General features: G+C 42.4%; 2 protein-coding genes across 4 annotated transcripts in view; both read right to left on the bottom strand.

Annotated features, from left to right (window-relative positions):
• Positions 1-7,064: 7,064 nt before the first annotated feature.
• On the bottom strand, positions 7,065-12,204 carry LOC139647347 (monocyte to macrophage differentiation factor 2-like). Of its 2 annotated transcripts, none has more exons than XM_071523236.1 (7): positions 12,191-12,204; positions 8,802-8,883; positions 8,292-8,452; positions 7,917-7,991; positions 7,703-7,804; positions 7,384-7,453; positions 7,065-7,268 (listed from the first exon to the last, which is right to left on the bottom strand). In XM_071523236.1, exons 1-7 carry the CDS (start codon positions 12,202-12,204, stop codon positions 7,065-7,067), a joined length of 708 nt encoding a protein of 235 aa, XP_071379337.1. The 2 variants fall into 2 exon arrangements, with proteins under 2 accessions (XP_071379337.1, XP_071379329.1); XM_071523228.1 differs by lacking the exon at positions 12,191-12,204 and adding an exon at positions 10,991-11,016.
• A 1,030-nt stretch (positions 12,205-13,234) lies between these two features.
• Positions 13,235-14,849, bottom strand: part of arpc1b (actin related protein 2/3 complex, subunit 1B) — a 5,434-nt gene continuing 3,819 nt past the window's right edge. For both annotated transcript variants that reach the window (XM_071522812.1, XM_071522805.1), the window contains exons 9-10: positions 13,831-13,921; positions 13,235-13,691 (exon numbers count right to left, since the gene is read on the bottom strand). In XM_071522812.1, the coding sequence (XP_071378913.1) occupies positions 13,653-13,691; positions 13,831-13,921 (130 nt within the window). In that variant the 3' untranslated portion in view covers positions 13,235-13,652. The remainder of the gene's footprint in view (positions 13,692-13,830; positions 13,922-14,849) is intronic.

Raw genomic sequence — 14,849 nt, 5'->3', positions numbered from 1 at the left:
TGTGTGTCCATTACCTGGATGTTGTTGCGTATTGTCACCCCTCTGTGCAGCAGCAGCAGTCTCAGGGGTGAAGGTTCAGGGTTCAGGGTCAGACGCTTTGCATGTCTTACTGTCTCCTTTCACACTGGACAGGAGAAGAAGGTTATTTCAGTATTACTTCACAGCAAAACCTGAAGATCCACATTAGGTTCTGGATCTTTAAACTAACTTCTTTTCCAGGTCCAGGAATCAGGTTTTACTGCTGTGGGTTTTAGCTTTTTGATGCTGATTTCTGGTCCTAAGTAAGCTGCAGCGCACATTTCTTCACCAGAGGAACAAATGAGATTGTGAAAGCAGCACATCAACAGCACATCGTATGATAGAGGCATGCCCAAGACAGACATTTTCCAACTCGCTTCTCTTTGAACCAACTAGACAGATATGGGTCTGACTACATGCTGTTGTGTCCAGGTCCAAGGCAGAAACTGAGGATACAATTTTGATTTTTTGAATAGAAACAAACTGTGCTTCTCTCTCCCACAGCCATGTCTGTATTTGATTATGGAGACATTTTATATTCTCATGCTTCCCTTCATTGAGTTCACTGGATGCAGTTTACCACAGTGCCTTGTGTTTTATTATAAGAGATATATTCTGCACTCACCATTGTGATTTATATCAAAAAGTTGGTTTGTCATCTCTAACAATAACCGTGGAAATGCATTGCATTATATTTATCTATAAGAGTCCACTTTTTAAACTATCCTAATATGTCACATCTCTACTTTCTTTCAAATGCAGAAATTATGGCACCAGATCACATAAATTCTGGACATGGCAAGATACTATGCACTTTATAAATGCACAATTTGCAGCACAACTACAAAGCACTTCTAAATTATGCTAAATTAAGTGATTTTAAAGCAATGATGCCTCCTTGTATGTCCCTGTATGTTGCTGACTGAATTGCATTGTGTTTTTTGCTATTTTCATGAATATGTTTTTCTTCTCAGGTCTCTCTTGAAAGGGTGACGTTGAATCTATGAGACTATCTGATTAAATAAAGTATAAATTAAACAAATGATTAACCCTTTGTCTGCCTGGATCCAGATCATACATATTTCCTCATACATCTTTCCATGACCGAGGTGAGTCACGCTTCTCTCTTGGCTTTAGATGAACTCTTTTGACCGATGAAGACCTTTGATGCAGGTTGCATTAGGAGCAGACTGAACACAGTGCAGCAGCAGAGCTTTCAGTTTCACCTGATGACAGTAGCACTTCATGCAGTCTCTCTGATTGTAACTTGTGTATGGTCCACTTAGATCTCATAAAGGCCTTTTTTCTTTTCAGCAAATATTTGGCAGGCAGCCTAAAAGGTGTTGTTGTAGCTGACTCTGCAAGCACTGGTGGGATAACGTGACTATTTTAAATGCCTGCTAATCCACAGTAATCTGGCTACTTGGCCGCAGTTAACTCAATCCTCGGACCAACAGACCCCTCCTGTGTCCACACACACACACACACACACACACACACACACACACACACACACACACACACACACACACACACACACGGGGCCTAAATAATGCAATGGTGCAATGGTAGGTTGTGTTTAGTGACCCAGGCTTTAGGCTGTATTTTCTAACATGTCACACACACTACAACTTCTGCACCTCTTTTTTTTTTTTTTTTGACTTGGCTTAATGAAACGCAGTCTGTCCTTGCCTGGAATACTCGAAGGTCAGAATAAAAAACTGCATTAAGAAAAAAATAGACTCCTACAACGCCCCGTTGGACGGGAACTTGTGGCTAGTATAGGCCTAGACTTTATTTAATGTCTGTCCGTCCGTCTGTTTACCACTTCGGTCTCAGTTTGGTCGTCAGTAGCAACCGCCGTAGCAACAAAAGGCAGGAGAAAATCCTTAGAAATTAATCCGCTGATGAGTCGGCAGGAGCTGCACTAAAAGCTGGACCAACCCAGTAGTAACCCAGCCTCAAACGGGCAGGTGTCTCTCAGGCTTTTAGTTGAGCTCACCAGAAATATATGATCACCAATTAACGCATACATTGTTTTGTCAGCTAAAAATAACACACCCATGTCAATATGAATTTTCTGTTTTTAACTATCAGTAACGGAAAGGCCGTGGTGTCATCACTAACAGCCAGATGGAAATAAAATGTCTGGGAAAAGTTGATGCATGATTTCCAGTAGCGACAAGCCCAGTCCCCCGAGGTCTGCTGGACGTCTATTGCATTAGAGTCGGGCTACTCACTCTGCCTGCAGTGCGTGGCTCCATGGTGCTGGGGAATCCGCGGCTTCTCTCTCATTCCGTCTCTCTAGAAGAAAATCCCTTGCAAACAGGAAAAAAAACACAGCGAGTGACACCCAGCTGCCCGGTGCTCCCCACCCCCGCACCCAGACACCCTGTTAACTTGGGCGATAACCAGCCGTTGAAATCCCCCGTTTCCATACGCACATCTCCGCGGAGCGTCCAGCAGCAATGCCCGTACTGCCTCCGGCGACCGCATTCCAATCCACACCGGTTCACCGCCGAGCCGGGACGGAAACACCCGAGCTCTCCGCGCTGGTTCACCTCGGCTCGGTTTCGGGCAGGGCGCACCTGCTCATGTGCAAAAAGTATGGAGACGTCTCCGCCTGGCGGGCACCGGCGGTACGAGCGCAGCACAGATGCTATCCAGACTGGCTGGGGTGAAGTAGGGGAAACTGGGGTACTGACTGGCCCCAAGCTGAGGGAGGACCCCTAAAGTGTCTGGACTCAAATGCATTTTGAAGTTCTCCAGTGTAGGCTATGTTTATAAATATTTGATGTTTTTATTTCACACTGTTCCAGGTTTGAAACAGCTTTGATTGAAAGCTGCAAAACTGCAAACATAAAACTTTATCAAACATTTGAGACAGCAACTGTTGTGTGATGTGTTGTGACAAACTGGAATGAGCAGGCAATGAGCAATAAAATCTGGTTTGGTTTTTCCTGTGCAGACTGAAACAAAATTGTCTTCCCTATATAGACAGATTACAACTGAAGTACATACGTGCACAAAACATATTTTGGAATGTGACCAATAACTGATCAGCAACTGAATGTGTGGAGGTGTGTTTCAGTTGTGGATATAGACATACTGTAGATGTTTGTCAGATAGAATAATGGTGGTGTGGGGATGAGAGAAAAGTGGACGGCGACCCAGAGTCACTTCTTGTGCATAGGGCCTATAATTCCCTGCTATGCCCCTGTGCAGTGGTTCCCAAAGTGGGGTCAGGGCCACACTAGGGGTCCTTGAAAAGCAGGGGTCCAGGAGTGTCATAAGAAAAATTAAATATAGCAAAACTTCACTATTGCTGTTAGCATAATGGGAGAATGTAGAATGATTTCCTTGATTATAGATTCCACTCTCTCCAGTTTTCTCCTCTACTATAATATCAGTGATGTATTTCGCTTCTTACTCATATGTAGCAACAATAATCCTCTCAAAAGGATATGTGGGTCAGATTTTAATCAAATACGGCCCCGTTTCCTGATTTATTTGGGGGTCCTTGACATGACAAGGGCACCCATGTGCAGAAGCTGTGCAGTAGGCCTGTACTGATAAACCAGGAAGCTAAGCTCCTGTAGCTTAATTTGATGTTGAAGGACATGAATGTATCCCCAAATACAAAAAACACATTTCACATATCCGTCAGAATATGTTAGTATCGCCCAAGTAGCCTACATGTGGATAACATTCACTACAAATACATTTTGAGTGGTCAAAATATATTTTGGATGTACTTACAGATTATGCTGTCAACAGCGCACATAGGAAGAATGTAATTCCAGTGCCCAAAATGGACCATACTTCGAATATTTCATATCTCTGTCCCCTATTGTGATGATGGCCAAAAGCTTGAAAAGGAAAGTACTGTAAGTATTGTAAGTTCACAACACAACGGTTCTATTAAATAAAATACAAATGAGAAATACAGTTGTCTTTTCTGAGACGTTCATCTGTATAAAATGTTAAGAGTCCAGAAATATACTCATGTAAAAGCTTTTTATTAAAAGACAAATACAAAAGATACAAGCATTGTTGGCTTCATATTTAGGCTTATCACAGCACAAAAGCACCACAGACACAATAACTGATATGAAAACGAGAGAGAGACACAGAGAGAGAGAGAGAGAGAGAGAGAGAGAGAATAGAGGATAATATAATTAGTCTTGTAGGACCAGAGAGCATCTTATGGCCAAAGAAAACACCAGCAGCACTGAGAACAGAGTCAGCAGCTCCACAATCACAGAGCATCTAGAAACAATGTACAGACGGTCATGAAGGCTTCATAGAGGGTTATAAAACCACAGGGCTGTAGGCCTGTACAAAGTCAGGAGGGCCGAATGTCCAAATGAGATAGAAATCATAACCAAGATAAGACAGACACAGGTCAAATCCTAAAATACTTCATCTCGGCTTGGCCAAACCTGCCTGTGGAACCATGGTTTGACCCCCCAGTGTGGGCTACGAAAACAGTAAACTTTCATTTTGATGTTTCCCGCAGGCTCAAGTAAACACTGAGAGTAGAAACAGTACTAAAAAGTAGCCTACTCTTCAATTTGAGAATATCTGAAGTGTTTCATTCCAAAATGAGATATCCACCATTTGCCACCACCAGCCCGCTAAGGAAATGAGTTCTGACATGAAATTAACTTTTTTCACCCCTGTCATTTTCTTAATGTCTCCGAAAGTAACAAACAGATTTGGCTGAAATAAATGATTATCTTGTTGTAGCCTATTATGCTGCGTTCATGTTCTGGTGGGAAAGTCTGACAACCAGGACTTCTAAATCAGCTGTCAACAAATAATAAACAAACATAAACCGTTATGGAGGCTGAACATTGGTGGAGGTTTTTGCTCTACCAAGTGCCTTCTGTTATTCATGTTTTTAACTGTGGAGAAATGAAAATTATATGAAGCCTAGTTACTCGAGGTCCGGTGTCCTGCAGCTTTTTGTTCCTCCCCGGTGGTTAATGATCCATACCTGGTCTGTATCTACCTGACACCAGGTGTGGCTCATTAACTATCAGGGAGGAAGAAAAACCTGTAGCACACCGGACCTCGAGGACCGGAACTGAGTACAGATACAGGGCATCTAGAGTTTTGGAATGAAACAGTTCATTTGAGCCAACAGGACGTGTTCAGAGGCAGTGAGGCAGCAGGGGAGACCAGGAGATCCCCGGGAGACTGTGGTGACACAGCTGCTTATTAGTTACATATCTCTAGATTTGTTTATTACACATGAATACAGCTTTAATATAATATCTGCAGCGGTTGTATGCCAATTCTTCACTGTTTCAGAGCTTTTGCCTTTATGCTTATTTCATGAATGATAATATTACACATATGTAGAACTTGTTGAACCGACACTTTGGGACTAGTCGGGATGTAAATTAGCAGTTTGAGTGGCAACAGCATTAGAGACTGATCAGTGAAAGAAAGCAGCTTTATAGTAATTTGATCATTTCCGTTGCTGGAGACAGTGTCCCAACAACTGGAGCAGCTTTACTGCTCCTAGAATGTGGCTTCACAGGCAATACCTTTAAAACCTGAACTGATCCAAATCCTGAGACGGACAGCAATGAAAAAGATGGGGAAGAGGAGCAGAGATTTAAAAAAGAAGGATCTTTTTTACACCTACGAATACTAGACAGTTTCTGCATGATCTGATTTAACCAGCAGACTTTATACATGCCAGTGTGAAAGCCTGCTAGGTAGAACAAGACCTTTTGGTCATCTAGCCACACTTTGTCTCCCTCATCATACTATACAAGCCTATCCAGTATACCATGTGCCATACATATAACACTTAGAGTACATACACATTTCAAATACATTTCTTACATGTTTCATGTGTTCAAGGTACATGCGTTCGCGTGTAAACATAGACTCAGCCGATTAGAGGCTTTGGATTCATGGGAGTCAGATAGTACAGAATATCCCCACACACACACACACACACTCACACACACAACCACAATCACACACACTCGCGCACGCAACACACACACAAACACACACGCCACACACACACACACACACACACACCTGAGATGCCTTAATATTGGGCCAGATTGTTCAACAATACTATAGCTTCGGTTTCCTTTCAAGTGTGAAACATAGTATAATAATAATAGTGTGCTATTGATTGCGGCAGTAAATCTGTCTTCTGGCAGTGTTGATAAGACAGTGGTTTTCCCCTCTGAGGTTCAACCAGGTTGCTTTGACGTATCAAATGGTTCCCATTCAGTTAAGATGGAGATGATGAAGAGAATATGGGGATTCAGCTAAAGCTACTGTGGAACAGAAGAGTAGAAGGAAAACTAGATGACAATGAATATATACTTCATAAATAAATATATACTGTATAAATCGTATTGATGATGACATTTTGAATCTACTAAACCTAACCAACAACAGTAAACTATTAGAAGTCAGTAATTATGCTTGATAATCGTACTGTGCAGAGCCTGCTAGAAGTGGAAGCACTCAGGTGGAGTCTTCAAGACTCAAACCATGAACATCTGTATGGAAAACATCACTCTACAGTCATGCTTGATTTGGAAATCACACAGTAAATCACTGACTGAAGCAACCATTATTAAACCATACAGTGTACTACAATGTAGATAGCACTCATTTATAGTAACAATAATAATAATAATACTATCTAGCCATCCAAACTGGAATAGTATGATGTTGCAACTTAAAATGTTAGTTCTTAAATATAATATAGAAAAAATACCTGTTGTAAATGATGATGGTAATACTTGAAATGCACCAAAAGTAATTATGATAGTCTAGTCAGCTAACTGTAAACATATCTTGCTTCACAACAAGACAATGCCCTCAATCTGGAGGTGCACCACAGAGAGGAATTTCCTAGAGTATTGATTTAATCCCTGACCATCTAAAACCAACCAAAATAACCGTGAAAATAAAAACTTAAAATTTAATTGAACTGAACTCCACTTTATCTCCTTGAATTTGCTCAAACACAGGAGCTGCTTCCTGTGAGGTCAGTGTTGATGTCATCTGGAGGTCTGGACCTGATTGGGCGGCTGGGCGTAGAGGTACTTCCAGATGGCGTAGTAGTGTATGGCTGCTCCCATGGCAACAAACAGGTGCCAAATGGCGTGAGCGAACGGGACGATGCCGTCGCTTTTGAAGAAGACCATCCCCAGACAGTAGCAGGCCCCGCCTGCCAGCAGTTCACACAACCCCGACTGCTCCGGCTGGGAAGGAGGAGAAGTGACAGTTTATTCTTCTCAAGCTGTAAATGCATTACAGTGAGGTGATGACTGCACATAAACACACAAAAGAAAGGTGAGACCGGACGAGTGGGCTCACCATGGAGAGGATGACCAAGGCAGGAAAGACTCCCATCACTGTGTAACAGATCAACTCCATGATCTTATACCTAAAACAGAGAGAGAGAGAGAGAAAGAGAGATAGACAGATAGATAGATAGATAGATAGAGAGATAGATAGATAGAGAGATAGATAGATAGATAGATAGATAGATAGATAGATAGATAGAGACCAAGACAGAATGAGTGAGATTTGGTTTACAACTCCGTGAAGACACCTTGTCTGCATGCGTGTACAGACAGTATGCTTGTGATGTGTGTGTGTGTGTGTGTGTGTGTGTGTGCGTGTGTGAACTGACCTCTCATGGAAGAAGAAGACGTAGGTGGTTCCTACAGAAGCCATGACCCACACTAACCAGCGCATGTGGCACGCCCAGGGACCCAGCTCCCTCAGGTTTAGCCTGGCACACACACAAGCATGAACAGGAAAAAATAACTAAAAGTATACACATGCTGCCCTCTACACACACACACACACACACACACACACACCTAGCAGAATAGTTTGTTTACCAAGGAGCGTAGGAGGCTGCAATGAAGAAGTAGATCACCATCCTGTCACACATGTGGAAGCAGTGCTCTACAGACCTGAAGAGACAGACAAAACAACCTAACTATTTGTTTCTTTGTTTCTGTGTGTGAGAGAGAAAGAGAGACAGACAGTATAGAAAAACAAAACAAAACAAAACAAAACAAAACACTTGCAAAATTCTGCTCAGTCTCTGCAGTAAGAGGCAGCCAGGCTGTGTGTCAAAGTGCTTTTTGTGTCCTTTAAGCATGCTGTACATCTGTAATGTTAGAATCCAGTGCAAATTCTAATCTAATTCTGCTGGTGCAAGTAAACCATTTAAAATGTGTGCGTGTGTGTGTGTGTGTTTGTGTGTGTACCGTAGGTGGCTCTTCTTCCAGGCCACAGTGTGGAACAGGGTGGAGATGATGAAGAGCGAGCTGAGCCCCGCCCCATACACCCAGGCTGACACACGCTCCCATTGGTCCTCTGACTGGAAGTGCAGCACTGAACTGCCCAATAGACTCGGGATTATCCATAACTAAATGCAGTTCAGAAAATGAATGAAACATGACACAAAGATAGACAAATAAGCAGAATGAGACTGAAATCCAATGTGACTGTATTAAAAAAAATCCAGTGGTGACAAATGTGAGTCTGTGTGTGTGTGTGTTATATAATTTATGTTAGATGATTTTTCCTGTGTTCTCATTCAACAGCCACAGATAAAACCTAGTTAATAATTAATCTACTGTACTTTGTGTGTGTGTGTTCATCTGTGTGTCTGCTTCAGTAATCTGTCCAAACTCAGCGTGTCTGACTGTTTGTGTGTGTGTGTGTGTGTGTGTGTGTGTGTGTGTGCGCGTGTGTGTGTGTGTGTGTGCATTCACCGCATGCGTGGCACAGTTGGCAGCATGCTCATACTCTGTGGGCTGGTATCTCTTGTTAGGAGGAACACGGTTGTTCATAAACCTGGAATTATCACATATCAATAGGTATCATTTTTATAACTTCAATGGAGTTTACACCTTCTGAACAACAATCTGCAATGAGACACAGGAGATATTGCCACATTCAAGAATGAGACATACACACTAGCAGAGCAGCCTTTTGAATTTATAAGATAGATGATAATTGATGAAAATTAAACTCAACACACCCTTTTCCAGTGATCTTATTAATTTCTGTTTTTCCTTAAAACAGAATTATAAGGATGTTTGGAAGTCACCTACAAAGGTACATTTGTGGGAGGCATGTTTTTTTTTTTAATCTTATTTGAGACAATGCTGTGTCCTTATCTGTCCTTAAACCATGTTGAGCATCTGTAATATTTGTATCCAAAGGTTTTTGGACAGTGCATATAGAAACAGTTCACCCCACCCTGTCCTTTTGCTTAGCAACGCTTTGACCAAGCCAGATCACGCTTCAACTTGTTGCCATGACTGCTGTTGCCTGGCAACAGTGGGTAACCATGGACTGACTGAACCAGAGGTTTGTCTTGATCTCTTTCATAAACAATGCACACGTATAGATGTGCCTGCATACCCACATACACCCCGTGTACGTAAGCTCAGTTGCCTGAGACACTCACACAGAAACCCAAATAAACACGGAACAACTGAGGAGGGAGAGCTCCATCAGTGATGTCACTGTTGTCATGGAAACCCCGGAGCAGGGGATTGTCTTTTTTTTATACAAGAAAACTCCTTTTTTTCTTTCATCTTTCTTTCCCATCTACCCCATCCTTTTCTGCTCTGTCCTATATCTCCTCTCCGCTTCCCGATGATTAAATTAACATGTAGCAGGGGAAAAGGCAATGGACAGAGACAGGAAAAAACACATCCGTGTGTACACACGAACACGAACACGAACACACACACACACACACACACACACACACACACAGACACTCACAAACCACAACCCCTCCCTGTTTTTCTGCTGCATCTTGCAGAGCCAGATTTCATAAGAGACCTAGATTTAGCGATGTCACACACACACACACACACACACAACAGGAATCACATACATTGTTCTAAGATTGGTGGGACTCAATATTCTCAATACGAGAAGTAGGCTGCAGTTAAAGGGGAATACCACTCAATTTAAAAATTCACATATTAATCCTCTGGCATTAGGACAGCCAATCAATATTTGTGAACATGAAAATGTCTTTCCCAAAGGTTGAAACCACCAAAGAGCTGCAACATCTCCAGGATGTGCAGTGTGTTATTGCTCTGTTGAGAATAAACAGGAGGTTTTGCAGCCTCACAGAGTGCTTTCTAATACATCTGAACAATAAAATGGACCCATAATTCCAGGATATCTCCCTGGGTGCTCTTAGAAACATCTTTTATTGACTCTCATGGAGCTGAGCATTCATGTGTCCTCTCATTAGAGAGCGAGATAAACTCTCATTTCTGTCTGTAGGTGACAGTAGTGAATTTTCACACGCACAAACGAAACTGCCAATGACATGGGGAAAACATATTTCAATCTAGAAATAGAGTGGTATTATCCTTTAATTTAGCCATCTTACAGGACATCCCTGTATTGTTGTCCACCTGTGTAAAATACAATAGAACACAATGTTATGCTGATTTATTTGACATCCCTGCCCCTCCCCGCGGAAATACTGAGATACAGGCAACAAATCTGAAGAGGTGGTGAAAGAAGGTACCAAATCCGCCTCACGTAATCATGGGAAAGAGATCCTGACAAAAACGGCTCATCCTTTCTCTTCATCTTTTCTCTCTCCTTTCTGTTCATGCTCCCATTCCTTAAGCAGCTGTATTTAGAGTGACACTCATTCAGTGCTATTAATACTGACTGACCCAGCCCAGAGCAACACAGCCCAGAAACACATCGTCCTGTCCCAAATAAAAGGCTACCTCACCCTGTATCCAACCCTGGTCTCCCACTGACTGACTCTCTCTCTGGTGTGTGTGTATGTGCAAGTGCCAGGCCCAGCAGGCTTGGCTGGGTCATTAATGACTTCATCAAGCTGGCTGATAATTAGCAGGCCAGAGGCCAGACGGACAGACACACTAACTGGACAGGGAGGAGCGTCGCTGCGGGCATCTGTGTGTTGGAAACAGCCTTCATTCTTCACCCTGGAAACTCCTCGTGTCCAAGACCGACGGATAGAAGGAACGCTGTCTGCTTGACTTGTTTTATTGAACCTTGGAGTTCTAAACCTCAGTCACGTTAATGGTGAATATAAATTATTTTCAAATCCTATTTTATGCTCAAGCTTAACCAATACACACTGCAAATCCTGGTCGTTGTGTAAGTGTGTAATAAATGGGCTGGAAAACAAGCAAACACAGTGAACTCCATTGTGTGTGAAAGTGTAAAATGATAGGGAAATCTATAGGACGGCTGTACAATTAAAGTGTGAAGCCGCAATACTGACTTATGCAGTTTCCAAATCATGACAGGAGTCAATATTTAGCAGTGCAGTAGAAGAAGAAAGTACTCCACAATTCACACTGGGCGGATGAGAAAATCTTTCATATTTTGCAGCAAAACAATAAGCATAACCACCTCATTTCCCCTAAAATGTTTAGATTTGTTTTAACCACTGAAAAAATAAAATTCTGGAAAAGCTGTATCCATGTGTATTACAATTCATATTACACCCACAGTACTCAGCAACTAACATTGCAATGTGATATTTTGCCAGTGTCCTACATTATAACACACTTTGAGCCCAGACTTTCCACATGGGAATCCGAGGATTTTCCACATCAGCTGAGGGGGTTTTGCCCCGAGTCAACAGATATATTTGGGCTAAAAAAAAAACATTCTGGGCTGCTCTGCTACACTCAGCTCCCTTTGACCTCTTCCCACTGTGAAACCCAGCCCACACCAATACAACAGACTGGACGTGGGCCCAAAGCTCGCATGTTTAATCCAAATATCTAAGTCCACCAGGCCGAGGCCCAGGAGGGTATTTGGCTTACCATGTCTCAGGCAAAGCAAAACACAGAAAGAGTAGAGGCACAAGAGATAGCAAGATGAAGAGAAGGGAAGTGGCAGTTATGTGTTGATAATGCTTGTCAAGCACATACACACTACAGGCGTATACATATTACATGATCGGTTATATATATGTAAATCTGTGTGTTAATATTAATCACCCCATTGCCAAACATTCCCATCACTGTCATCATCATCATCATCATCATCGTGGTGCAAACACTTACACCTTATCTGCAGTCTCGCATAATAAATTATATTAGCTGTGGAGAAAATGACACTAAATGATTTCACCTACCTTACAAGATTCATTTAAAGTGGAAATAAGCAACAGTTGACAGCAGACAGACAGCGAGGCTGAAGCCTGAATTCCCTCTGAGCGTGAAGCAAATTACCGCGGCGATTTGATCAATTGTGGTGTGAAATGAGCAATCTAACGTGCCGTAGCGAGCATCGCCGTTTCACCGTCTCGTCCTCATCTCAAGCAGCACCAGCCGACGGACGCATCTCGACCCAGCCAGCCGCTTCCAGAGGATCCAGTCCGGAAGTGTGGGCGTCGCGGAGGGTCTCAGAGGAGACAGCCGGGTTCCTGCGCCCTCTGCTCTGCTCTCTGCACGGTAATCTTCTCCCCCTGTCGGTCCCTATGTCACCAAGCCTCAGCTCATAATGACTCGGTGAGAAGGGGGTTTTAATTGATAAGTGACGGCTGTCTCATCCTTTTCAGAGGGACTGGCAGCACAGAAATTCGTGCCTGTTTGTGCCTCCGGGTGCCGTTCTTGGTTCTGCCTCTAGGTGGAGATGGAGTCACGGAGTTGGAGGCCGGGTGATGATATAATTAATGCTATGATGATGGCCTCATAATGGCTGTATGTTTACATTACTCTGCCCAGCCAAAAAGGAAGTGGGGCAGCTCTGATTTAGGAATAGCTGATTTAGGAACAGCTGAGCAGAAACTTCAGTGTGTTCGGAAAACGACTGGCAGTTGTCTCAAGGCTTCTTTTCAAACCCTTCTACAAAACAAATGAATTTGACTCCCATTACCCTCTGACCAGTGATGATAATTTGTGAGGATTTGTGGCATGACACCCAGGCTAATGGAGACACCTGAGACTTGCCCTGTTCCATTTAATCTGCTCTGCTATTCCCAAAAAAGTGCCTGAACTGTTTGCATCTGTAGAAAACCATCTTCACACATAGTCTCTCTCTCTCTCTGTCTCTCTCTCTGTCTCTCTCTCTCTGTCTCTCTCGCTCTCTCTCTGTCTCTCTGTCTCTCTCCCGCTCTCTCTCTGTCTCTCTCACACACAAACACACACACACACACACACGCTTGCAATGAGTCAAGCATTTTTGAGTACTGTAACAGTAATCATTTATTAAATGCGTATTATGACCAGCATAAGCATTTAACAGGTACTGCAGCCTTTCAAGATGATTAATATAAAATACCTGCTTTTAGCATTCAGCTCAGAATAAGCTCTCTGTGATTATACAAGCCTAACTCATCAACTAAGTACCAGTTGCAGACCAAGGGTCACATCATCCTTTTGCATACAGTATTCAGCTGAGTCTGCTTGACAGCCTCAACCAAGCACAAAGGGATTTGAAATGCTGTTTGACCCAAGTCTGATCGTTTTTTACCAGTATAAAAAAATACCTGATTAAACATATTGCCAAGAAGCTTTGTTTAATTATGGAGGCAGCAGTTTTCTTCATATCTCCAGAAGCTATGCTGGGGCCAGGCAATGTAAACAACATCAGGCTCAGACTATCTTCAAGTCCTTCATGGCAGACTCCAGAGTCTGAAAACACAGTGTGAAATATTCAAACACATCTGTCTGCATTATGTCTCTGAAAACATTGAGCCAACAGGAAATTGTAATCACACAAATAAGGTCAACATCTGACCACACTAGTGCAGTGTGTGTGTGTGTATGTTACCTTGACATCCCAGATGGCCATTCCTCCATCCATGCCGGTAGTGCAGAACTTGGTGCACTTGCTCCGCCCTCCATCCAGTACTGAGATTTGGCTGAAATATTGTTTGTCAAATTTAGTCAAACTCCAAGAAATGGGACTAGGGCTGTTATTTTGTATTTTGAAAATTTTAAATGAGCGTGTTTTTTGGAAAGAAAATTGCATTATTAAATTGCTGGATTGAATTGTTATAATATTTGATGTCTCAGTGTTGAATCTATTGTATTTTATCTTTGGAAATATTGGACTAATTGATATTCTAGCACTGTTTTCCTTACTCATTAGATTGCTACCCATTGGATATTCACTGGTTGATTGAAAGATATTGATTGTTTTTTTTTTGTTTTTTTTTTGTTTTTTTATAGATATTGATTGTTGGCAGGTGTGTGTATTGTGTGTCCTGAAACGCTTCAAGCTGTCTCAACAGTATGTGATTATACACAGATGAAAGCAGTAGCCAAAACATGTTGGTATTAATATCGTCTAACAAATACTTTTGCAAGCGAGAAGTGTGCAGTCCTCACTACTGTGTTGCCAAGATCTTAAAAGATGAGTAGCCAGAGCCAGATTGAGTCATGTAGATTTTCAGTCATGATTCAATCATGTATTTGAATGAGGCTTCAGTTGGGAATCTGAGGAATCAGGGGAATTTCTGATCAGTAATCAGCTCATTAATGAGACAGGCGTTAGGCTGAGTGATGTTACATAAGAAAGAACAATTTGGGCAGACACCAGAAGGTTTGAGAGATTTACATTCCCTGATGGAACAAACCGTCCCAACAGAGCAACTCTCACTAGGTCATGTCTAATGGCGCTAATGTAGCTCATTCTCTCTCCTTCTCTGGTTGAAGTGTTGTTTGAAATGTGGTAATAAAAGGCTTTTTAGAATTTGAATTCTCTCTCTCTCTCTCGCTCTCTCTTGCAAGATATCCATATGTATTTTGCACGCAGGCATGCACGCGCACGCACACGCACACCTATGT

The sequence above is a fragment of the Centroberyx affinis genome, unplaced genomic scaffold (assembly GCF_046629955.1).
Source record: "Centroberyx affinis isolate AG114_WGS23_722 - 3 ecotype Tasmania unplaced genomic scaffold, CSIRO-AGI_Caff_v1 ptg000100l_1, whole genome shotgun sequence".
Classification (NCBI taxonomy): Eukaryota; Metazoa; Chordata; class Actinopteri; order Beryciformes; family Berycidae; genus Centroberyx; species Centroberyx affinis.
Note: the sequence above shows the minus strand (reverse complement) of the source record. Positions and strands in the feature narration are given on the sequence as shown.

Coding starts and splice junctions, on each gene's coding strand:
- LOC139647347 (XM_071523228.1), bottom strand. CDS start 11,016: ATGAAGGCTGTTTCCAACACACAGAT. Junction 7,454..7,702: donor GTCTTCTTCTTCCATGAGAG/GTCAGTTCACAC, acceptor TCTCTGTTTTAG/GTATAAGATCATGGAGTTGA. Junction 7,269..7,383: donor CCTTGGTCATCCTCTCCATG/GTGAGCCCACTC, acceptor CCTCCTTCCCAG/CCGGAGCAGTCGGGGTTGTG.